Below are 25,444 nucleotides of genomic sequence, written 5' to 3'. Positions count from 1 at the left end.
GTGAATTAGGCAAGGTCAATAGTTGGAAACCACTAGCTGGCCCTTGGGAGAAAGAGGCTGGTTTCTACTCTGGTAAAGTGTGACAGACTCCGAGACCGCAAGGGCAGCTCACCCCTGTCTATGGGGTTGCTCTGAGTCAGGATGTTAACTTGTGGCAGTGAGTTCCGCTTCCTTTTCCAGTTACTCCTTATAGGACCCTTCCTTAGCCTCAGAGGCAGTACCTCTAGGAGAGGGACCAGGGCAGCTGGACTCACTAGGTGTCAGTGCCTGCTTGGTGACAGGCCACACTCAAAGTGCACATTGGCTAGGAGGGCAGGTAACCCAAGGGAAGGCAGCCTTGGGCCTCCATGGTGTGCACCAAGACAGAAGAGACATGGGGTGCGTGGAGTTCACAGCAGGCCTGCCTCTGTCTGGCTTCATGGATCAGGGAAGGCTGCCGGTAGAAGGGGCCTTCTCAGTGATTCTGGCCTGAATCTGCCCCAGAATACTGATGAGAGAAGACCCACAAATATTTGAGATCTGGAACTACATGGAGCTCAGCAGAGCAGAAGGTCAGGGTTCACAAGGAGGGGGCTAAAGGTCAAGGTGCCACAGCCCCTGGGATGCCATCAGACCGGGGCTAGAAGCATGTATAAAGGTTGCCTCCCAGAGCCTCAAAGAGCCCAGAAAGCTTAGACTCTTGCTTCTGGGGACCTTTACCACCCATGGAGGTCTGATAGCTGCCCCTAGAGACTCACTCGTGAGGGTGAGTGTGTGTGCGTGTGGATGCACATACTCTACATACATGTAGTAGGAGTGTGACCTGTCATTCCCTAGCTAGTGACACCATTGCAGTGTCTGAAGGCATCATTACTTGACCAAAAAGAGGAAATGGCCCATTAGGCTTGGGGCCAGAGCAGTGAGCGGAGGTAGCAGACTGTGCATGTGAACTCAGGGTTCAGATCACTGCCACTGAGTTGATGCTGACTCAGAGTGACCCTAAAGGACAGGGTAGAACTGCCCCTGTGAGTCTCTGAGACTGTAGTTCTTTACAGGAGTAGAAAGCCAGGTCTTTGTCCCTCAGAGCAGCTAGTGGTTTTGAACTGCTGACTTTGTACATAGCAGCAACCACCCTCCCCACTAGGGCTCTGTGCAAGAGTTCACAGAGACTCCAGTTGATTAGAACCCTGGCTCCTAGCTTCATAAGGTGGTCTTTTACCTTCCTGGGAGCCAGTTAGAGCAGTCATAGCGCAGGCTGCCCCTGGAGTTATAGTCAGACTCCTCCATGGAGGAGTCTGTCAATATTCCGGCAGCCCAAATGGGGGTTTTGTGTGTGTGTGTGTGTGTGTGTGTGTGTGTGTAGGCCTGCAGGCAGTGAAGTCAGAAGCCGCTCCTGGCATCTCTTTGGATTTACTCTGATCCCTAAGGGCTCCTCCACCAACTCTAGCCATTGGCCCCCACGTTTTGACCCCATCCTGCCAGCTCCCCAAAGCTGCATGTGCTAGAGGGCTTCCTGAGCTACAGTCCTCCCCCGGCCAATCTTTACTTTTTATTGTGTTGTTGTTGAGATGTCTTGGGTTGTTTTTTTGTTTGTGTTTAACTTTCTGTTGTGAATTAGGTGAAGGTTTACAGAGCCGATCATCAGTGCAACATTTAACATTAACAATGTGTACACATTTTATTTCAACTCACTGATCTCAAGCTAGTCTCTGTTTTTTTTCATCTCTGCCTCAACAGTTCCATAAGCACTGCCTGCCCTTTCGGTGGGCCCTGCCGGCCCAGTGGTTGAAGTGCTCAGCTGCTAACCTAAAGGCAGTTTGGACCCACTCCACCAGCTGTTGTACAGGAAAACAATACAACAGTCTGCTTCCGTACAGATTGGCAGCCCGGGGAAACCCTATGGGGCCATTCTACTCTGTCTACAGGGGCACTAGACTTGGTAGTCAATTCCTCGGCAGGGCGGTGGGTTGGGATTGCAGTGCCCTTTCGCCTACTTGAAGGTTGTCTATCCAGACAGTGAGGCGAAATTAATTCTTCCCTTATGCCTTGATTTAGGGATCCCGACATGCCTGACTCTGAGGCTGCTTGTTTCTTCCAGGTGAACAGTCTCTGGCATCAATATTTTAATTGGCTCTGTTTTGCTAAGGCCCACTTTCTTTCCAACCAGACCAGGCCTGCTATCCACTGCATCTGCTCTGGTGCCTGCTTCATGTCTCCGAGTCTGCTGGCTGTCCAAATCATACAGCCGTGTGTTTGGGAGCACACTGGCTGTGAGTTTTTATTCATGCTTTTCATCCAGGGGTCCAAACCAGTTCTTTTTTTTTTTTTTCTTTTGTCTTTGTTTTTATTTATCTCTCAGTTGTACTATTTTCTTTATAGCTGGCTGACCCAGTAAAACCAGAACGGACCCGAAATGGCCAAATGTGGCTGTGCCAGAACAATAACCAAAACAGGAAGAAAAAAACCACAGGTTAACTTAATACCTTGCTGTAAACTTTGTCTCTGTCTTGGAAAACAAGGGCAGTGTTTGTTGCATAGCAACCAAAGGGCTGAGGCAGAAATAGTGATGTCCAGTTCAAAGATGGCTGCCAACCACGCTGCTCTCCACAGTCCTGGCAATAGACCAGTATCCTGATAGCAATCCCGAACCTGTAACTTTTCCATTTCTGCTTATTATTACCATTCACCTACATATTACAGATTTGGACCTGTTCTGATTTCACTGCTTCAAGCTGAACTGGTTCAAACTGGTTTAAAGCCTTGTTTCCAAAAGAAGATTAACACCTTACGTCGCCTGTCCAATTTTATTTTCCTTTGTTACAGTTGAAGTACGTACATGTAGAATTGAACACTGTGCTAAATATACATCTTTGCATCTCCACAGTTCCTGTCATCAGGCCGGATACAGAGGGAAACAGGAGAAATTGCCTTGAGTGGCTACTTAAAGAAATCTTCTCTAAAGTTTAAGTAGCTCAAGAGGACATCTTAATTTACAGGAAAGGAAATCTAAGGTTGGCTGGAAAGAATGGGCTGAAATGTTGTCAAGGAAATGTAATCCCCCATCCCAATGACCATGGGTTGGCCCTGTTCACTTGGAAACAAGGTCTTGGGGTTGACAGAAAGAAGGGGATACTGTGAGGTAAAAGAGGTTTGTGCCCCACTTTTCAGAAACAGCTGGGTGGTCCACTTGCTTCGAGTAGGTCTGCCCTCCCCTTTTGGCCCCTCCACCATTCCCGGTACTCTGGGGAATCGCCCACCCCACCTGGAGTGCTTCTCCAGTTCATGTGAGCTTCTGCACCCAGGATGCTGCTCCTCAGGGAACGTGGGTGATTTCTCAGGTTGACAGGCCAGCTGACATTTTATCACATCATATCCCTGCCCAGTCTGCATCTAGAAAGATTCCTTAGAAACATCGAACTCCTCTAGCACCCATGACTTGGGGCTCTTTCCACTAAGAGCTGGCAGGCCTCTGCGTGTTCTTGTCTGTCTGTCTGCCCTTCTGAGTCCCTGGCAGAACTATGACTCCTCCGAATTTCCCTGGAAAGCCTCTTTCTCTACACCATCAGCCCATCTCATGCAGACACAGGCTTGGGAGATGGGAGAGTCCCGCTGTTACCCACAAGTCTGCCCGAAGGAAAAGGCTCACCAGGCCGGGAGGTAGAGTCAGGGCTGACTCCAGGTGGAGAGCCCAGAGACCTGGAGCGTGGGCTGGGCCTTCACAAGCCAGAGAAGCCATGATAGCACTCTCCTCCAGTCAGTCACACACTCACCCGGGCACCAAGCAGCTCCCGAATCCAGCTCAGGATGGGCAGTGAGGCATTATTGGGACAGTGGTGGCACCTCCTTGCCCCCACAGCCTCAAGGGGAGGCTCCAATAGGGCCACCGTTAATGCAGCAGGAGACAGACAAGATGGCATTCACGCCCCTGCAGTGCCAACTGGCATGTTTGACCCTTGTATGGGGTCAGGCAAGACCCATTTCAGGAAGAAGCCGAGAGGTCCTCTCTCCTATTTCCCACCTTACATACTAGTTAGTGCTAGCGGTATAGCTCTCTCCCTTTTCCATCTTTTCACAGCTTCACGAGATGATCAACATACAATAAGCTGCACATAGTGGAAGTATGCAATTTGAAACACTTTGACACATGTATGTGCCCCGAAACCTTGGCCGCTAGAAAGGCATGCTTTTGAGCACACGGCTGGCCCCTTCTCAGAGTTGGTGGGGCTGGGCCTGTGCCCTCAGTCAAAGTCCCTGAATGACGCCTGTGGTTAAGATTCAGCTGGGCTACTGACTGAAAGGTTGGTGGTTATATCTGCCCAGAGGCACTTCCGAAGAAAAGTCAAGAGTCCCCCGAGCCCCCTTGGCGATGCCAGGCGCTCACAGCCATTGAGCACCCACCCCTGTGGGGCACGGCCCTGCGCTGAGCCTGGGTGCTCAGGGAGTTGGGCCAACTCAGCAGCAACTGATTGGGGCTCTCACAACACACTCAGCTGTGGAGTGACTCGCAAACAGAGCACATGCCCCGCGCATCCACTCTCACATGGGTCCCTGTCAACAGCCAGGGCCAGCCCCTCACCAAGTGGAAGCATCAAGGAACTGCTCTATAACATAAGGTGACCAGATGTCCCGCTTTTGGCAGGACAGTCCCAATTTTTGGCGTTTTAAAAAAAGTCCTGATTTTTGGAAAGAATGCACAACAAGCTAGGGAATGGTCTATTTGGTCCATATAGACCAAATTTTTCATCAAGAACACACCACCCACCACCCCCACCCTCACCCCCTACCACCCCCGCCAGTCAATGGTGTCCCGCTTTAAATCTGGTCACCTTACTATAACAGCTGCTGTTGTTACCACGGGGAAGCCAGGCCAGGAGGAGTGCTAGGTACTTTCATGACTGTATTATGTAGAGGGGGCTCAGCCTAGCCTCTGTAGGCATCCTATCCCACCCTTCCTCAGGGGGGCGCAGGCCCGGTCCTGGCACCTCCTGCAAGTTAGCTGGTAGCCAACAAATGGCAGGGAGGATGAGCCACTTCCTGCCTGCCCCGGTGTTGGAGCAATCTCGATTTTCTGGACCCCACTCCCAGGCAGGACACAGTCAGTACACGCTTGCTTTCCGAGGGCCCAATGCCATGCCCCGGGGAGGCGAGGTTGCAGGAACCCAAGAGGGTGCTCTGAGGAAAAAGTCCCAAGGCCAACACTGCAGTCCCCCTGCCTACCGCTGTGTGGTTACAGCTCAGGGTTCTCCAGAAGCCCAGTGTTGGGAACCGGAGCTAGAGGAGGGAGGTGGCTATAACCCCAGGACTTGCTGCAGAAGCTCCAGCCTCTTTTCTTGTTTCAATTTTTTCTTTCCTCGTGGGTGATGCAAATTATACAATAGACCACATCTGCATAGGCCTGCACCCAGGGCGGTGGGGGAGGGAAGAGGAAGTGCCATGCCTGGCTTCCCCCAGCTGTCTCCCCACCAGGACTCTTCTTGAAGGGAGCAGCCCTGCCCGGGTGGAGCCCACCTCAGGGGCACTTCTCCACCTACCTGAGACCTGGGGTGGTGGGGCCTGGGGCGCCTGCTTAAGGTCGGTTGGGCCCCTGCTCGCTGGGCGGCCTGCCATAGTCTGTGCACTCAACCCCAGGGCACTCTGGACTCTGACCACCTGGGCTAACTCTGGATTAGGAGGTTGGGCACCCCAACTCCTCTCTTGGGTGGGGACTGCCACCCCTCTGTCAGCCTCTTCGTGGCATGCTCAGTCTGGTGTGGAGAGCCCGAAGAGCCGGAGGCTCCTGGGAGGAGGTTCTGCGCCCACAGCCCTCCCCCAGGTTGTGTGTGCATGCTGCCACAGCAGGACATGCATGTAGCTGGCGCTGGCCCAGAGGAGGCCAGGCACCCCTGCCTTAGTTACTGGGTTCAGGGAAGGCCACGGGTTCCTTGGGCAGGTCCACTGTCTGTCTGCCGCCCGCCCGGCACCAGCCCAGCAGGGTTCTGGCTCTCCCAGAGGGTGGTGGTGCCTGTGAGTAGCTGCTCAGCTCCACCTCACTGTTCTGAGAAGGGTTTGACTGGGAAGCACTACGTTTCCATTTCTGCTTTTCTTCCTTCTTCTGGCTCCCTGTGAAATCTGGGCCAGTCTACTGGCCTGGGTGTCGGTCCCCGGCAAGCAGGCCTTGTTTCCTGTTCCTGCTCACTAAGTGGGGAGCGACTTAGAGGGTGCTGCCGGGCCCCACCCTGGTTTTACAAATGGGGAATCAAGGTACTGAGGGAAAACCCTGAAGTTGCCACTAGAATGGAAGCTAGATCTTAGTTTCCGGACTCCCAGCTCGAAGCACTCTACCATGATTGGGCCCAAGTGTGGGTGAGCAGTCAAGGATTCCAAGTCAAGATGTCACCAAAAGGGCTCGGGTCCCAGCGTAGGGGCCTGAGCAGAGCTGCAGGAACCGGCTGGGTAGAGCCCCTGGCCCCAGTGTCCCTGCTGGATGCGTTGACTCTTAGAAGCCTGGAGTCACTCTTGAACTCCCTGAGCAATGGAGCCCTGGGCTCCACTCAGACTCCTCAAAGCAAGCGGGAGAAAGCCGCCTTTTCTCGTGTGCCCTGCCTGGGCCCTCTCCCTGCCCTCAAATTGGACAGAAGGCAATGGGCTGCAAGCTATGAAAAACAGGATGGGGGAAGAGCCCTCTAGCCCTTTGAGAGGGAACCTGCTACCCCCAGCGAGTCACTGCTTACGTGAACTGACACACCCAACTTGGAATATTGTTTTCCAGGAAAAATGGAATTTTCCAAGAAACCATAGAATTCAAAACTGTTTGAAAAAGAAGTGCCTGATAATCCCTCTGCTCTTCTTTCAGTGGAACCTGGTGTGTCAGGACGACTGGAAGGGCCCGTTGACCATCTCCTTGTTCTTCGTGGGTGTGCTGGTGGGCTCCTTCGTTTCAGGGCAGCTCTCGGACAGGTAAGGTGCCTGTCTTCTGCAGCTGCAGGGGACCCCAGCACTGAACCAGGAGCATGTGTGCCTAGCCTTTGGCTTCAGTTGGTTGTGTGTGCTCAGCCCAGCGGCTTGTTTTTCACAAGCACGAGAAAGCGGTGCCCTGGCCTTCCTTTCGACTGCATGCTAGAGCCCCCACCCTCCCCACTCCCCACTCCTTTCTGAGCCAAGAAATCAACCCGCCAAGCCAAGGGCATCCATGGTCCAAGTGACCAGAGAACGTGAGGGAGCGTCACAAAAGTTCCCAGGCAAATGGCCTTTGTGAAGCATCTCTCTGTGTCCTCTAGTGTGGGGGTGGCTGACACCACCTGCACATACACTGTACTGGAGATCCTTGAGGTTGCCACAAGTGGCTGCCTCTCCATTGCCAAGAACCGCTGACAGCACAGGGTGCAAGGAGATCTCAACCAGCCAGGAGTGAAGTGATGGGCAGAATCCTCTCTCACCACCACCCCACCACCACCCCAAGCTAAGATGCCTGTGGGGGCGGCACTAACGAGGAAGAAGAATGCTGTTTTGACCCATTTCTCACAACTGCGTTATTTGTTTAAAGCCAAGACTTTTCAGTCAAGGTCCAATAATGGTAAACCCTTGGAATTATATGTAGAATTTTCAAAATGAGGTATTTGAGCCTTTTTTTCTGGAGAAAGTCCATTGCTTTCCTGAAGTTTTCAGAGGAGTCCATGATGCTGTCTTCCTGATGTGGGGTCTCTGGAGGGAAAAAGAACCTATAAAGAGCTACATTGGCCGCTATCTGAGGACATCCAGAGACTCGGTGGCCACCAGCGGAGAGGAGGCCCAGCATGCTCCCAGTCGGTCTCTGACAGAGGCGTTCAGAGTGGAAATGTCATCCTGCCTGAAGGATAAAACCATTTTATCCTATAATGCAAACTCAGGGTGGTAAGTTAGCATCTTTCTGTCTTGACATACAACGTGTATGGCTTTCTCACTAGATTTGTCTTTTTTAGAGTTTCAGCTGCCGATTTGAAAGTGGGGGACATGTCTACAGTCCACCAGTAAGCAGAAGAGTTCAGTAGGCCTGATCACTGATTGATGATTCTTCGTCATTGCTCCCACAGATCCTCATTCTAGTAATACGCATTCATTGATTATTAGCATGTATGTAACCAACATCTAGCACCTCATAGGGCAAGCAGCTGGAGAAGCTGGGTCCTCCGAGTAAGAGCACAGCATCAGGATAGGCGGAAGACAGGATTTGAAGCACTTACTGATGAAGAGCAAGGCTACATCCTCCGGTGTGGATGGCATCTCAGCACAAAAACGAGTCCTCACAACCAGACCCATAAACAGAAAGCAGGCGGAAGTCATCCAGGATTCCAGTTCACCTGGATCCACGCCCGTGGAAGCAGCAGTCAGGAAATCAAATCAAATCAAATCAAATCAAAATCAAATTTTGCACGGGGGAAATCTGCTGCAGAAGACCTCTTTCAAGTGCTCAAAGGGCTCAAGGAGAAAGAAACTATTCTGGAAATGTTGATGGCAGCGAATGTACAAGTGTGCTTAATACCAGGGAATGGTGAATTTGTCATAAGATTTATAAGAGCCCTCCCAATAAAATGATTTTTTAAAATTTCAGCTTAAAAAAAAAAAGTGTTCCAGAGCAAAGATGTACGTTGAGAACTGAGATACGCTTGGCCCACGTGATCAGTCACCTCGCCTGCAGCGACAGCTGGACAATGGATAAAGAAAACCCAGGGAGCGTTGATGGATTTGAACTCTGGTGTTGGCGAAGAATATCGAACATGCAATGGACGCCAGAAGAACAAACCAGTCTGTCTTGGAAGAAGTGCAGCCAGATGCTCCTTAGAGACAAAAGTGGCCAGAGCCTGCCTCGTGCTTCACACCTGTTGTGGAGTAGGACAGCATCCTTGGGAAAGTTCAGGGTCAGCGAAAAGAGGCAGACTGTCGAGGGGATGGATGGATCGACACCATGGCTGCAACAAGGAGCTGCAAGGCTTAACCACTGAAAGCAGGCCTCAGGCCCAGGCGGTGTTTGTTCTGTTGTCCGTGGGGTGACTGGGTGACTGTGGGTTAGAAGCAACTCTGTGACATTTGACAACAACAGTACCTCATAGTGTCAGACGTTGCCATGATCTCTAGGTAACTGGAAACCAGGTGAACCCTCATCACCTGTGAGGTAGGAGCTATGTGTACAGGGGTAGAAAATGAAATCCCAAGGTCACACGGCTAGCAAGGTCTGGGATTTGAACCCAGATCATCTTGACCCAGAGCCCCTAATCATAACTCTTCTTTTATTTTATGTGGACTACTGTTCCGGGTCACCGCTGTGTTCGAATTTCCTTCTAGCGAGGCAGAATGTACAAAACAATGAACAAAGGAAGAGATTGTTACCCTTCATCAGAGTAAGTGGCAAAGGGCAGTATGCCGTGTTAACAGAGGATGCCAGGGAAGGCATCCCCGAGTAAGTGAAGGATGAGCTCAAGTTTGGCAGATGAGTAGAAATAACCAGCTCTCGTGATTGGTGAGAGGAAAGAGCATATTCCGGGCACAGAGAATAGCATGTGGCCGAAACCTCGACTCAGCAGAAGCAGAGGATGGCTCACATTAGGAGCAGGGAAGGAGCCCATTGTGTGAGGGGCATGGAGATGAAGACAGCGGAGGGGGCAGAGGCCAGAAGTAGAAAAGCAGGCAAGGCTGAGAATATCCCAGTAAGGAGTTTGGGCTTAGTCACAGAGCAGAAGGTTTTAAAAGTAGGATAAACATAAGCAGAATCGAATTCCTTAGTCATTCAGCAACCTTGTGGAGAAAAGGAACCCTAGGGGTGCTCTGGGATCAAGTGCTGGGTTGCTACCTGCGAGGTTGGTGGTTCAAACCTATCAGCTGCTTCACAGAAGAAAGATGGGGCTGTATGTTCCCTTAAAGATTGACAGTCTTGGAAGCCCCGTGTAGGGCCCCGGTGTGTGGGAATCCCCTTGATGGCAGTGGGTTCGGGGACTTGTGGAGAACGCACTTCAGGGAAGCCAGAGGGCCTGTGGAGAGACCAGTTAAGAGCCCATCACCAGTCAATTATGTAAGAGTTGATGGTGGCTTGGAGGAGGCTGGGAGTGCTAGAGATGGCCAGAAATAGCAGCAAGTAAGCCCAAGGCGACCTGGTGGTTGGAATGTGGTGCTGGGGGACTGGAGGGAGACATCTGGTGGACGACTAGGCGCACACTGGTGTTCTCACTATGAGGGACCAGATATGTGGAAGAAGAGGTTAAATTCATTTTGAACATACTCAATCTGAGGTGATGAGAATCAGCATCAACTCGGATACTGCAGTGCCTTGTTTTTTCAGCGGGCCACGCGAGGTCTGTGCTGGAGAAACACGGTTGGGATGCTCAGTGCAAAGAACACTCACCAGAGCCCGCACGTTGCCTGCAGAGCCAGGAGAGAAGGGACCCAGGTTGAGCTTAGGCCTTCCCAGGGGAGGTGGTGGGAAGCTCTCTTTCATGGGGTTGAGTAGCAGCCAACGCTCAAAAGAATTCCCCTGATGTGGAAGACAAGGAGAGGCAAGCCCAGTGTATTTTCCTGGTCAGTTGTGGCGTGGGCTCACTTGGGAACTTGAGGACCATGTCAGACCATGATTACTTGAGGGACGTGTTTCAGTCCCCAAAGGTCTCCTCTCAAGGAAAACATGGAAACAAAAGCCATAAAGCTGTTGAAGGCCTTAATACTTGGAAGGACTACTAGTACGGTACCATTGAGCCTTTCATGTTTTTTTTCTTTTTAAGTTTTGGCAGCAGATGCCTTGCTTTTAAGAAAGGTCCCTTGAGTGTAGTGAGCGCAAGAGCTAAGAGGACAGCTGCTCTGTCTGCTCCCGGCTCTGCGAGACTGGCTCCTTCTGAACTCTGCTCGGAGTAAGCCAGCTCTAAACCCTAAGCCAAACCAACCACTAACAGCATACTTCCTGCCCTCAACTTGTCGTCTAGGAGATCAACAATAGCTTTATGTAGGGCAAAGGTTTGGCTTTCTTGCTGGCATATTAATAAGCTTGAAATTTGAGAGCCCTAGCAATAGCCCTGAGTTATCAAAGCCTTTTGCTGGACATAATAGGTTTCTCTTTATGTCCTTGAATTATGAGGGGGGCACAGCCCTGAGCAGAAGTGGACGGCTAATTGCTGTTGGGGTTTTGTGGCTAGGCGTGTATGTATTTGCCATTCCCTTGGTAGACTTGCAAAGGGAGCGCCTCTCTGACTCCAAGCCCAAGCTGTAAGGGCTGGCACCGTATAAAGGTTCCCTGGACCTCTCCCTCCTCTCCCCTCCCCGGGAGCCCTTGAGAAGAAAAGTCAGAAAAATGTCACTATTGACATTTGGGGCTAGATCGATTATTCTTTGCTTTGGCAGGGATGCCCTGGAGGTTCTCACCTACTATACCTACTACACGTCATGACCAACCTCTTCCAACCAACAATGCCCCAAACCGGGACAAGACGGCCCCCTCCCCAGTGAGACCCACTACCCTAGAGGAGGATCTTATCTTTGGAGAGCTTCCCCTAATACCTCAGGCCCTGTTTTCTAGAGCCAAGGAGGCAGCTTGCTCCCCAGCTAGAAAAGGCAGGTGATTTGGATCAGACTGGTGACTTCTACACTCCTTAAAATGACCCTGGGGAGCACAATGTAAGAAGTAGATTAAAAAACGGGAGGTATGAGAAAGGGCCCCGAGAGCCCCCAGTCGGTTGGAAAGCCACTGCTCTGTAGGATTCTGGCCCCTTCCAGTCCCCAGGAAGGCCAGGGCCATGGGACTGGACTGAGACCGCAGCGACCACGCAGTGGGTGAAAAGGTAAGCCCCAGAGAGGGTGGGTTTTATTTTTCTCTCCTCTGTCTGTCGATGAGGAACTGTGCTAGAAAGCTAAGAACACTAGAGAAAGTGGAATCTGCCCTTAGCATGTTTCTGCTCAGTACTGGGCTCACACACAGGCGTTTGGGAAACCCACTGGTGTTGACCTCTGCTTTGGACCTCAACAGAGCTATGCTGCCCAGAGGATGTAGTTCCAGGGGTGTCTCTGATTCTCAGGGCAGCACACACACCCTCGGCCTTACCTCAGAGCAGCCCCAGGGGGAGGCCAGGCTGCTGGAGGGAGCCTCGGGTCTGGTGCCCGCCCAGGGCTTGGGAAAAATGCCCGGAGCCTTTTTTCAAATGCTGGCCTGCAGGTGTCAGCCCCGCCCTTCCACTTTCATCACCCCTGACTTCTGAAGTTAGAGCTCTGAGGTGCCCGGCATGTTCCCGGCATGCCTCTGGCCCCAGAAAGGCCAACCCGTGGCTGGCAAGCAGTACTTACTCTCGATCTCACTTTCTTGGGCACAAACAGTGGGGGGCTCTGCAGACCTGACTCGGAGCCAGCTCCCTCTTCTGGTGTCCTGTGAGGGCCCTTCGAAGGCAGTGTGGGACTGTGGCTGTGCTCTGCTGGCTGCCTGTAGCCAGTAAACCCATGTCACTGCTCTTAGGAGCTTGAGGCAGTTGGAGCAGCTCCTCCGTGGTGAAGGCTGCCAGGTCCCCATGCTACATGGAAGATGGGGATTAGGCCTGCAAATCTAGGGCAGCATCACTGAGGAAGACTGTCCCTAGCACCCATGCTGTGCAACCATGTCCTCCAGAGACCTGGGAATCTCTTCAACCCCTCCCCTCTCTCCGCCCCACCAAGTGTAACTAAACTGATCTCCGAATGAGCTCTCAAACCCTCTGCTGCTGTCTGTCCTCGCTGCCTTCAGCGGCTCTCCTCTTTCAGGAGGGCCACTGCTCCAGCCTCCCTGTGAGCAGTGTGGGCCCACGCATGCTCCCTCGCGCTCTCCTGCATACTGTAGCAGAGGAATCTCTTCAAAGTGCAAACCACGCCATCTTCCCTCAAACTCCGGAACGTGGCTGCGCGTCTTGTATGCTTGGGCTTTTTCCCACCTCTCCCGTTTTGAATTGTAGAGCTGATGCCAGCCAGACCGCCCCTCCAGCCACAGTGTGCTCCTCTGACAGTGTGAAACACCCCCCCACCCACACCTTTGATCATGCAGACTAAATCAAGGCCCTTGGTGACCCTAGGCCACCACTGTCGGTCAGTTTGTCATACTGCAGTGGCTTTGTGTGTGTGTGTGTGACTTGGATGCTATATCCCTGGTATTTAAAAAACCAGGAGGGTTACCCAAAGTGAACAGGTTTCAGCAGAGCTTTCAGACTGAGAAAAACCTACTACTTCTGAGGAAGTCGCCATGGAAAGCCTTATGGACAGCATCAGACATGGTCGGATACTGAGAATCTCATGAATACGAGCAGAGCATGGTTGGAGTCAGTGCCAGAAGATGAGTCCCCCAGGTGGGAAGGCAACCAAATAAGACAGGAAGAGCTGCCTTCTTCCCAACGTAGAGTGGACCATGGTGGCGTGGGTGGAGCAAAGCCTGCAGGAGTCACACCTTCAGGACTGATGGGGCAGGATTCAAAATGAGAAGAAGCCACTGCAAACATCAGTTAATAGCCAGGACCTAGAATGTACGATGTAGGAATCTCGGAAAATTGCAAGTTTTCAAAAACTAAATGGAATGCATAAAGATCAATATTCTAGGTGTTAGCTGAAATGGTGAATTGGAAAATCACATGGTCTGCCATGCTGGGAGCGACAGATTCCAGAGGAATGGTGTTGGATTCCTCATCAAAAAGGACATTTCAAGATCTATCTTGAATTACCATGCTGGCTGTGATAGCATGATATTTATGTTTGCATGCTAGGAAATCCAGTCAATATAACTATTGTTCAGATTCACACACCACCCTCTAAAGCTAATGAGGGTGAGATTGAAGAATTCTACCAATGCATTCAATCTGAAGTTGATCAAGCATTCAATCAAGGTGCATTAATAATTAGCAATTGGAATACAAAAGTAGGAAATGACGACACGGAACAGCAGTTGGGAAATAGGGTCTTGGTAAGACCAACGACCTTTTCATTGCACATACAGTTTTTCAACAACACAGATGGCAGCTATACTCCTAGACTTCTCCCGATGTAAAACACGGAAATCAAATTGACTGCCTCTGTGGGAAGACACGGTAGAGAAGCTCGCTCTCCACAGCTTTCCTCCGCAGTGCGCCTGGTGGTTTCAAACTGCTGCCCTTTGGCTTAGCAACCCGCCCTGCAACCACTGTGCCACCAGGGCTATCAGGTGGATTTTTCCAAAGCAAATAACCATGTAACTGCCACCAAGTCTAGAAATAGAGCTTTGCTGGCCACAGAGAAGCCACATCCACCTGCTCCATTCCAGTAACAAGGCCCTCCTTCCCCATTAAATAGCCACTGTCCTGGCTTTAGAACAGTCATTTCTTGTGGGTGTTTTGCAGGGTCATTGCCCAATTGTTTGTCGTGGGGTGCAAGTCTATTCTTGCCCACGTAGCCTTTTTTCACGTGCCCTTTAATCTGTTTCAACCTAATGGATTCTTCCTGCATCCCTTTCTTTGCCTGGTAGTTTTATCTGTTGAGAAACCCCACCCATGTTACCAGGAGAGCTTCTCAGTCTGGGTTTTGCTGGTTGCACCCTCATGGTGTGGTTCAGCATATTTCTCTGTATTTCTTGCAAATTGGCAGCTGGATCCAGAGGCTTGCTCGATTTCAGGTTCGATCCTTTTTGGCAAAACTGTAAGACAGGCAATGCGTGGCTGTCTCTGTTCATGACGTTAGCAGACATTATTGTGTAAAGTTTATTCATTCATTGTAAAATGGTAGTTTTCCAATTCTAGTTAATAGTTAAGGAGTTTTTGAAATAAAGTGCCACTTACCTTTGTCGATTATTGGCTACTGTCCACAGAATTGATGTAAGAGAGTGAAGACAAATGTGCCTTTCCTTTATTTGCCAGTTTTCATCGTTGCTCCCCTACCTGCCTCCACAGTTGAAATTTTAAATTTTTGTGTGTACTATTATGGATACATGGGTTTAAACCTATCAGCGACAGTATCAGAATTGTGGCACTGCCTTCAGGCCGCCCTGGTTCCCAGCTGCGTGCTCATCCTGGGGAGTGTGCAAAGGAAGTCATGGCACGGAGTTGGGGAGAGTGGTCTGTTATGCTCCCTCCCTGAGGGTTCTGGGGAAAGCCCCATGAGGTCTATCCCTGGATCTTCGCTCCGATGATTCCCGTTTGCTCTCTTCCCAGATTTGGACGGAAGAAGGTGCTGTTTGTGACCATGGGCATACAGACGGGCTTCAGCTTCCTGCAGGTCTTCTCCACCAACTTTGAGATGTATGCTGTGCTGTTCTTCATCGTAGGCATGGGCCAGATCTCCAACTACGTGGCAGCGTTTGTCCTGGGTATGGCCATCAAGTTAGAGTTGAGTACTTGATCCTGTGGTTCACCGTCATCCCACCCCCCACTTTCAGGGAGACAGCCATGATGTCCCTCAAATGGGAAGTGGTCTCTAACAACACTGACCAGGACTTCCTGGTGACCCTCACTCATAGGCAGGGAAACCGAAGGCAGGCCAGTGACCACCCGGGGTCCCCAGCATCACCCCAGCAGTAGCCTGACTACTGGGTCCCAGATCTTCTCTGGCCTCTGTCGTGTAGCACCCTGGCCTTGCAGCCACTTAAGGGTAATTTTACTAGAACTCACCAAAGGTGGTCTATGGGAAGGGCCCACCACCATCTAGGGCAGGGTAAAGAGGGAGGCATGACGGGAGGAGTAAGGTCCATTGTTCAGAGGATCTGATTTTCTTCTCCCCTGTAATAGATAACAGTCAGCGGTTGCTGCCAAGGCCCTGAGTTCACCCTCAGGGACTCCTCCTGTGTGACTTAACCTCGGGCCCTCAGGGGACTGCCTTAGCATGTGGCATTGGAAATTGGTGACATTTCATGACACATCTGTCACTGGGGCACCCAAGGGATCACCAAGATGTCCCCAGGGGAGGGTCAGCCTGGGCTGGATTCAGAATCCAGCCCCCTCCTGAGGGTTTAGGACCCTAGACATAGTTCCCACCACTCTCATGTCCCCTTGCTGAGAATGAAACCATAGAAGGGGGTGAAGGAAATAAACGCTAACATGACTCCTCCCTTGTCTTGAACAGGAACAGAAATTCTTGGCAAGTCAGCCCGCATTATATTCTCCACGTTAGGAGTGTGCATATTTTATTCCATTGGCTACATGCTGCTGCCACTGTTTGCCTACTTCATCCGAGACTGGCGGATGCTGCTGCTGGCGCTGACGGTGCCGGGGGCACTGTGCTTAGCGCTTTGGTGGTGAGTGTGGCCTGTGACCACAGTGGTCCTCTCTGGCCTTCGCTAGAGGGCAGCAGCAACTCACAAGTCCCTATTTGGGCTCACAGGGACAGGAAGTGTAGACTGTTTCTGGGGGGAGCGGGGAGTGGATCTCAAGCCTCTTTTTCTCGGGGAGGTGGTGAAAAACCACAGGAGCCAGCATGGCCTACAGGATGTCCTTGGAGCCCTGGGCACGAGAGCATGGCCCTGGTTCTGGCTGTAGGAGTGGGCGGGGGAGGGGAGGGGGAAAGCAGGCTCCATCTGAGCCTCTGAGATGGAGGCGTTTGGCAAGCACGCCCAAACCCACCGCCATTGTGGGTAGAATTGCCCCTTTGACTTTCCGAAACTACATCTTTATGGAAGCAGACAGCCGCCTCTTTCTCCCACAGCGCAGCTGGTGGGCTCGAACTGCTGACCATGCAGTTAGCAGCACACCATTCCACAGACCATTCCATAGGCAGAGATGGATGGAACACCAGCAGAGGGGCTGAGGCAGAAATTGCCCCACCAGGTGGGGAGGCTGAGCTCGAGCCCTCTTGGAGCTGAAAGCATTTCAGGCCACTGTGGGGGAGGGACAGATAACAGTTTGAGTCTCAGTCCTGTCTGAGAGGGAGGGGCTGCACAGTCACAGTGAGGTTGAAAATAAGCCACAAGGGTTCAGAGCACTCAGATGCCTTGATAAATATGTTATTTTTGGCAGAGTCTGGAAGTCTTTGGGATGGGTTAGGTTAGGGGTTGGGGGGTGAGGGGGAACTCGAGGCCCCCAGGTTGGTGCGGAAGCTTGCTCTGTGTTGGGGTGGCGGTGGGTGGTGGGAGGTGGCTGAAGGGAAGTGCAGCTGGCCCGAGGCTGGGCTGAGAGGAGACCACCCCTGCAACCAGGCACAGGAGCGTACCCTGCTTCTGTCTCCCAACAGCCCAGCAGGTGGCACCACTGCTCTTAGGAATTCCATCAGGGCGTCTGTCGCTCTGAACCAAACCCAACTGGAGCCCAACCAAACCCACTGCCACGGACTCACTTCCAAGCTAGAACAAGCCTGGGCTGCCTGCAGCTCTCTGCAGCTGCAGCCGGCCGTCTCTGTCTCCCACAGAGCGGTTGGTGGGTTTGAAGCGCTGACCGTGTAGTGAGTAGCCCAAGGCACATCCCTCAGTGCTGTGTGGTGTGCCAGCCCCTGCAGTTCATGCTCTGTGTGGCCCATTTCCTCTCCTGGCCTGTAGCCACCAGGCCTTCGAAGCCTGGCTCTGGCTGTGAGACTTCATTTCACACCTCCATGTACACCCCTACCTGGCCTGTTGGGAACCACGGGGCAAGGGGCGCCTCAGCGGTGTGCCTCCTTGCGCTTCCAGGTTCATCCCCGAGTCCCCCAGGTGGCTCATCTCTCAGGGCCGGTTCAGCGAGGCAGAGGTGATCATCCTCAAGGCTGCTCGAGTCAACAGGATCTCTGTCACCACAGCCATCTTTGACCCGGCGGAGGTAAGTGCCTCCTGTACCCCCTGCCCAGCTCTTCCCCCGGCCCCCGAGGGTTCAGCCTCCTCCCTAGGCCATCACAGATGCTAGCCATTGCTCTGGATAAAAAATACCTCTTATGACTAATAGGGCTTTCACAAAGTCAGTGTTTTGGGAGTCATTGTTTCTCATCCCTTTGGCAGTTTGTCATCTTAAAACAACAGCGAGCCAGTGAAGCCGATAGATTGGGGAGCTAGGAATTTCCCGCCTGGTCCCACCCACCAGCAGAGCTGCGTGCACACACCATGAGTACTCTCTTGGCTCGGCCTGGTTCCTAGTTCTTGCTTCTCCTTCCTGTTTCCTCTCCCTCCACCCTGTTTGCAGCCGCCAGGGCTTCTCAGAGAGCCGAGTGGCCAGAGTCCATTCAGACCCATCGTAGCCATGGCTTCTGAGAGTGTAAATCTTCTCCCCAGGAGTGGCTGGTGGGGGGAGCCACAGGCCTGCAGCTGTCAGTCCAGTGCTTACCTGGCCACACCACCACGGCTGGCAGCTGACCCTGCTGTCAGCGTGGTTCTGGAGGGTCTCTGGGAGGACCAGGAAGTAAAATTGGTCCTGGAGACTGGGTGTGGGAGCAGCTAGCTGCCAGCAACTGCAAGACAGCAACCAGAGATGCTCAGGGTCAGAGGGCAGCGGGCCTGTCCTTGGGAAGGAGAGCCGAGTGACTAGTGACAAGAAGGCTGGCAATTACAGACAGCAGGCTGGTTTCCCAATGAGGGGTGGCTGCCACCAGCTTCCACTGCACATGCTTCGGACAGGGCCAGGCAGGCAGAGAAGCCTGGGGCTGCTTGAAGAGGGGTCAGTCTGGGTGAGCCCGTAGCCCCACTGGTATCTTTGAGGAAATAAGGGTATTTCAGGGATCCTTTAAGTCAGAAGTTGACCTTTTGTTGAACTGCTAACTCGGGAACAACAAGCGCCAAGGCTGGGTCTGCTTTAGCAAAGCACCGTCAGTGTGTTTAGATGTGTGGTTTATTAATGGTTTTGGCTGTGCCAGATTTCATAGGAAGTTACTCTGGGTGAAGCTCAGGTCAATTTTCCTGTTTTTCTATCTGATATTTTCTCCCTGCAGTGGACAACGAGCTATGCATACTCGGCTTGAGGGCCCCAAACATGAATTCTTTTGACATATCAGATTCAAAAACAAAGGCCCTCTCTGACCCAGAGGGCAGGGAGCCAGCCTGGGAAGGAATGCTTGGAGGCCTGCCTGGAATGTGGCCACTGACAAGGAGTGGAGGAGGGTCAGCCTGGACTCTACCACTGCCTCCCAGGGGCTGGTCCCCTGCTTTCCCTCCACACACATGCTCACCCTGCTTCGCGACCCGCTAGACCTGGGGAGACCTTAGCAGCCCCAGAGGCAACCACTGTCCTTCTCTTCAAGGAGGAACCCTCAAATCTCCCCAGCTCCCAGACACAGCAGGCTAAGAGCCCAGGGTTCGGGCCTGTGCCTGGATGCGCGACATAGTCTCTGACCTCTCCCCCTCCTATCCGCTTGCTATGTCTCCCTGCAGTTACAAGACCTAAGTTCTCAGAAGCAGGAGTCACACAGCATTCTGGATCTGCTCCAAACCCGGAATATCCGTGTGGTCACCATCATGTCCATAATTCTGTGGTGCGTAAGTCAGACCTGCCTGAGGCTTCCAGACCGCCCTCTTTGTTCGCAGATAAGTCTCGAGCGAGCCACAAACTGAAAGGCTGTGGTACGTCCAGAAGGGAAGGAGGTGTGCCTTGCAGTGGAAGAAATGGTCGTGCCACAGTTCTGAATTCGATGGGCCCTTGGCAGAGGAGCGTGAAGAGCACTGTGCAGGCTTTGGGGAGGAATACAGGGTCTTTGGGGATCACACCAGGTCTGAGGCAAATCTGTGCTTCTTGGGGTCCAGCTCGCCCCACCCTTGCTGCCCAGTCACCAGCAGTAGCTGAGGAGAAGAGATGATGTTTTAGGGAGGCTCTTGAGTGTGGAGACACCGCTTCTCCCAGATTAGGGCGGCTGCCTGTTCTTCCGGGAAACCCGGTGGCATGACTGAGCTCTGTCCTCAGACTGTCCTGAAGGCAGGGGCAGGGCCAGCCGCCCTCATCAGGGTCCTGCTCACAAGGGTCTCACCCTGTGTCAGGAAGGGCCAGAGAGAAGAAAGGGCCACATCCACAAGCCTGGACAACTGTTGTTTACTGGTCAGAGCCCGAGTCTGCTGGGTGAGTCAAGAAAATGGGAGGAGGGCGGGCTTCCCCTCCGTGTCCAGACTCAGCCAAGCTGGAGCAGGCAGCCATTTGCGTTCCTGGGGCAACTCTGAGCCACCCATGTCCAAGGAATAGTCCAGGATCCCTCTGGGCAGTACCCCCTTGCCCCACCCTCCAGAGGTTCTGTGTGCGTCCAGCCTGCACCCCAGATTGGCAGTCTGTGTGGCTCACTGAGCCCAGGCTGCTTGGGATTCCCCAGGCGTTTGCGCACACTTGCCCCCTCTGATGGCACCAACTGCTATTTCACCCTGCAGATAGTGCAATTAGACTCAGTCTAATCCCTCAACAGAGTGCCAGCGAGGACCAGGCCCAGGCTAGGGGCAATGGGCAGGGGAGGGGCCATGCTGGCCTTCTGCACGAGTTGGCTCGTCGCCGGGGATGGTCTGCCAAGTAATTTCCTCCAGGTGTTTGGCTCTGCCCAATAGCTGCCTCCTTACCCATCCTATCCTTCTTCATTTGCTGGTCATGAGGAGGTCTGGGGGGAGGGGAGGGGCAGGGACAGCTTCTGTAAGTGCCCCAGCCTAGAAATTTTAAAGCCAAGAGGCGGGTTTGAATTTTTTTTTTAATGGGACAAGTCTCTCTGAGGTATGAAAGCCTCTTCTGCAGGGCTACCTTCTGTGCGGGAGGCTCTGAAAGCACACGGGTACATGACTGGGGGACGTGCTCTTTTGTCCCTAAGAAGATGTGTGGTTAGCTCTCCGGCTGCCCTCCTGCCCCTGTGTAAGGAGGGTTGGATTTCCTGAAGACTGTCCAGGTGGGGCGGGTGTGGAAATTGCTTCCAGCGTTTGTTCCCTTGTGTCCTGTTCCAGGATGACAATCTCCGTGGGCTACTTTGGGCTTTCCCTGGACACGCCTAATTTGCATGGAGACATCTACCTCAACTGCTTCTTCTCAGCGGTGGTCGAAGTTCCAGCCTACATTGTGGCCTGGCTGCTGCTGCAGTATCTGCCCCGGCGCTACTCCATGGCCACCGCCCTCTTCCTGGGCGGCAGCGTTCTTCTCTTCCTGCAGCTGGTGCCCCCCGGTAGGGACCGTGTGGCTTTGGGCTCCACCAGGCTGTCTCCCCCAGTGCGTAAACACAACCCGTGCTTCCCACGGCTCACCCCCATCCACATGCTCCTGGCCTATCAATCTAGAGAAATTACCTCCTGAAACCTAAACACTCTTTTCAGAGGGCAGGAGGGAGGAGCCATGGGTTGATTTCACCCTGTACCCACATTCCTGTGGCCCTATTGGCTCTATATGAATCCTGACAGAATGGCTCCCCTGAGCTGGGCGCTGGGCCTGGTGCTGAGGAAGCAGAAGGAAGCCAGTGAGGCAGAGCCTCACAGTCCAGCAACCAAAGAAACAAAGATGCTTCGTAGCGACTCCACAGAGCAGGGAGGGCCAGCCTGTCTGAGGCAGGGTGGTGGGCGGAGGCTTCGATGCTGTGACACCGGTAAAAGCCCCGCAGAGGGAAGGGGCCAGATGATGTGTCTGAGGAGCACGAAGGCACCTGTGAGAGCTGAGGCTTCCTCCGAAGAGAGGCTGGGCCCAGGTCACAGATACGGAGGGTCTCGTTGGCCACGAGCTGGATGTTGTATTGAGAACCGTCCAGTTCCCCACAGGTGAGTGGTGGCAGGGGTGGAATTCCTAGAAGACACCCTTGTCGTCCATCAGATGTGGCCCCTTGCTTTGCAATAGGAGGTTATAGGAGCGACAGGCGCACAGTATGTTGGAAGCCGGCAAGCAGAAAGGGATCCTGACTGGCAGGCAGAGGACGCTGGGTGGGCACCCACTCCTGCTTGCTCTCCTTTGCTTCTCCAGACCTGCACTACCTGACGACAGTCCTGGTGATGGTGGGCAAGTTTGGAATCACCTCGGCCTTCTCCATGGTCTACGTATACACTGCCGAGCTGTACCCCACAGTGGTCAGAAACATGGGCGTGGGGGTCAGCTCCATGGCGTCCCGCCTGGGCAGCATCCTGTCTCCTTATTTCGTGTACCTGGGTAAGTCATATGTGCAGAGGTGTCTGCCCCGGGCCTGGGCACGTAGGCACAGTGGGTGGCAACATGGTCTGGCGTTAGTGGGAGCTGGACCTAGCTTGCCGACAGAGACTCGGCCAACACTGGAGAGGCAGCCCAGGCCAGGTGCACTCTGGGAGAAGTGCTTGTGAATAGAAAACCATAGACTAGCTAGACATGAGTGGGGAGAGGTCCAGCCATCCGAGAATACTTATCCTAAGAAACGGCAGTGAGGTGTCGGAAGCCAATCTACTTAGCTGGAGAAATGGAAACCAGGAATACGAGTTTAAAGGGAACACAAAGGAGACTAGGTCCACTCAAGAGTCTGCTGAACCGAGCATTGCTCTAGCTGAACAATCCCCCGCCCCCCGTGGGCTCATACTGCAGACAGAGCGCCCTTGGGGGAGCTTCTGCGCAGAGCGCCAGCTTTCTCCCTCACAAGATGACCACCCTGGCAGCTTCTGTTTCCCTGCACCTCTGTGGGGAGCGGTGGCACCTCCTCTGAGAGTACCCAGGGTGCTTTGTGAACACAGCATGCTGCCTAGCACTGACAAGCAGAAACATGGACCTGCACAGCCTGGGGGCAAATTAAACAGATCATGAAACACCTGGAGAGGCCGAGGGGTGGTTCCCATCCGTGGGTTCCTTGGAAAGGGAATCGTGCTCCCTGTGGCTCAGCCCCACCCCTCACCTCAGTACTTCTCCTGGACCAGAGGCACTGCTGAACCTCGGGGCATGCCTGTACCAGCTCTGGGTTGTAGGGCCTGTCTGGTGCCAGATGCCAATCAAGCAGCTCAGCCTGTGGCAGCTGCCGAGGCCAGGAAGCCTAGTGAGCCGCTTTACAGAGACACCCCCAACACACACACGTGTACGGGATGGAGAGAAGGCCAGTGTCACGGCCCCCTCCGACTCCGGCTCGCCTGCTTTGTGCTAGGTGCCTATGACCGCTTCCTGCCCTACATTCTCATGGGGAGTCTGACGATCCTGACGGCCATCCTCACCTTGTTCCTCCCGGAGAGCTTCAACACCCCTCTCCCAGACACCATCGAGCAGATGCTCAGGGTCAAAGGGTAAGAAGGGCCCTTTCCTCCCTCACAGTGTGGACACATACAGAGCTCTCTGGGGCCAGACTGGACCTGGCCGGGGCTTCAGAGCCCAGCACTGTGGCGTCCTCCTCAAACTCACAAAGACCGTCAACTAGTGTATCCACCAGAGGGTTGTAAGTGCCTTACAGCCTGTCCTCTCTGCTCCGCTCTTGTGTGGACCTGCCACCATGTACGTTTCCACAGCAGCATTGGATCTGCACACAGGGAAAATGTTTTAGAGTTTCCTGTGTGATCTGTACCACCCCCTTGGTGAAAATACCCTTGGCTTTGTTTTGTTTTACTAATCCAGTGCTTCTCCACCTTCCTACTGCCTCCACCCTTTAATACAGTTCCTTATGTTGTGGTGACCCCCCCAACCATAAAATGATTTTCGTTGCTACTTCATAACTGTCATTTTGCTACTGTTAGGAGTCATAATGTAAATATCTGATATACAGGATGTATTAGGCGACCCCTGTGAAAGGATCGTTCGATCCCCAAAGGGGTTGCGACCCACAGGTTGAGAACCGTTGTACTAATCAGTCAAGCAATCAACTTATTTACTTTAAGACTGATAAGTCTCTATTAAGATTTGTAACCAACATTTGTTTCGCTTGTTTTTACAGAATAAAATATAGGCAAAGTCCAAGCCACACGAGGGTGTTAAAAGATGAGGAAGAAAGCCCCACCATCCTTAAGAGCACAGCTTTCTAAGGGACCTCCAGAGAGTGAGGGCCTGGAGAGGACCCCGCTTCCGTCAGAGCGACCTGTGGGCACAGAGTCCTGCCCGCCACAGTCTCTGCGTATTCCGCCAGCCCTGCTTCTGACCGGTTCCTACTTGGGCACCCAGACTCCGAACCTGGCGTGGCCCTAGCGTACTGCCTTCTCGTCAGGGACACCACCATGGCTTTAGAGAAGTCCCACCTACTACAACAATGGACTTGGCGCTTCCCACTGGAACCAGTGGGACTTGAGCAGATGCTGGAGGTATCTGCTAAAATTGCATTTGAACTTCAAATGGCCTGAAGGAGGCCACTGATAAAACTGGAAGCTCAAGTCCCGTCCTCCCCCCCCCCACACACACACCCCTTTTCCTTTCCCCATTAGATCTAACTCACTTTAGAGGACATGAGCTATTCTCGTAGGGAAATTGATTTCTCATGTTGGCTCAGCTTCAAAGGGCATTGACTGTGAGCATTGCCTCCTGGGCCCGGGAGCACAGGCTCTGGGGGGCCCGGGGGAGAATCAGACGGCGGGGACCGAGCAGATCCAAGTGCGCTGGCGTTCGAGTACAAGGCACACTTGGTATGCCCACGGGGTGGACTTGTTTACGTCTGATCAAAGCCCCGGGCTGGTCCAAGCCCATTGGAAATGCACCATCGACTCAGCCGTGCTTGTTCTCGGCCACTGTGTGAAGTCCCAGCTCCTAGCTCCTGTGACCGCTGTCTGGTGTGACGGAAGTGCAGCAGCAGCAAAGAAGACCAGCAGAGGAGTGTCTCCTCGCCACACGGGAAAGCGGGACTGGCCGTGTTGTGTCTGTGGTGCACCTGGTTTCTATGCTGACCTTTCCTCCTTAAGTTATTTGCCCTTCAGAACGGATGTGGGAAAGGCTGGTTCCTTATCTGCCTGGCATGCAGCTCTTTTTCTGTTGTCCCTTCTTTTTAACCCTGAAGCACTCGGTCAGGGGCCTGCGGTTGCCACTTATACATGCAAATCTTGGGCTTGACAGTCATGGCCACTCGCGCTTCCCCCAGGGTCAACACTTATCATGCGTGTTCTTCTTGTGATGGTGGTGCGGCGGGGTAAGACTCGGCTGCCAAACCTTTGTACTTACGAGCCACTCTGCTGAAAAAAACGATGAGGCTGCCTGTCCTGCAAACTCTGGGGAACGCTTCTGCTCCCCACTCCCTGTAGGATCGCTGTGAGTCAGAACAGACTCAGTGACAGGGTGCAGAGGCCATGCAAAAAATCCAACTGAAGAAACTTAAATTGTGCTCCCAGCCCTTCCGAGAGGCTCGCTTCAGCTATCTGACCATATTGGGAGGTATTCTGTACTTTCTCTAATTGACTGTTTTCTGCTTATCACGGTATTCCTGAAGCAGGTGCTTCACCTGGTTAAAAAAAACAAAACACACACCATATTTTTATGAAAGCCACTGAAGTGCCTTGGGAAATGAAAATGTTTTAATAAGTAAAATGATTTTTTTTTTTAAAGTAACAGCAGCTGCTTACAGCCTTTATTCCCAGAATTAGTGAGCTGGTGCCACACGCCATCACTTGACTTTGACTGTCAGTTTGGGCTTCCTCTCTCAATGACTTGGGGTTGACCTCCAAGCTAAGATGTAATCTCTGTGCAGTAGAAGTCAGCATTGCCAATTGACTGTGGACTGAGCCGCCCTGCCTTCTTTCAAAGCATCGCAGCCT

General features: G+C 52.9%; 1 protein-coding gene across 1 annotated transcript; it reads left to right on the top strand.

Moving 5' to 3' along the window:
• Nucleotides 1–2,377: 2,377 nt before the first annotated feature.
• On the top strand, nt 2,378–25,238 carry SLC22A5 (solute carrier family 22 member 5). The gene is made up of 10 exons (XM_045285160.1): nt 2,378–2,449; nt 6,812–6,915; nt 15,102–15,256; nt 16,009–16,180; nt 17,543–17,669; nt 19,208–19,308; nt 20,741–20,955; nt 21,738–21,920; nt 22,870–23,005; nt 23,647–25,238. Exons 1-10 carry the CDS (start codon nt 2,393–2,395, stop codon nt 23,732–23,734), a joined length of 1,338 nt encoding a protein of 445 aa, XP_045141095.1. The 5' UTR covers nt 2,378–2,392; the 3' UTR covers nt 23,735–25,238.
• Nucleotides 25,239–25,444: the final 206 nt, after the last annotated feature.

This window comes from Echinops telfairi, unplaced genomic scaffold (genome assembly GCF_000313985.2).
Source record: "Echinops telfairi isolate 266 unplaced genomic scaffold, ASM31398v2 ScPeMD7_7469;HRSCAF=8507_1, whole genome shotgun sequence".
Lineage (NCBI taxonomy): Eukaryota > Metazoa > Chordata > Mammalia > Afrosoricida > Tenrecidae > Echinops > Echinops telfairi.
This window is presented reverse-complemented; position numbering and strand designations above follow the sequence as displayed.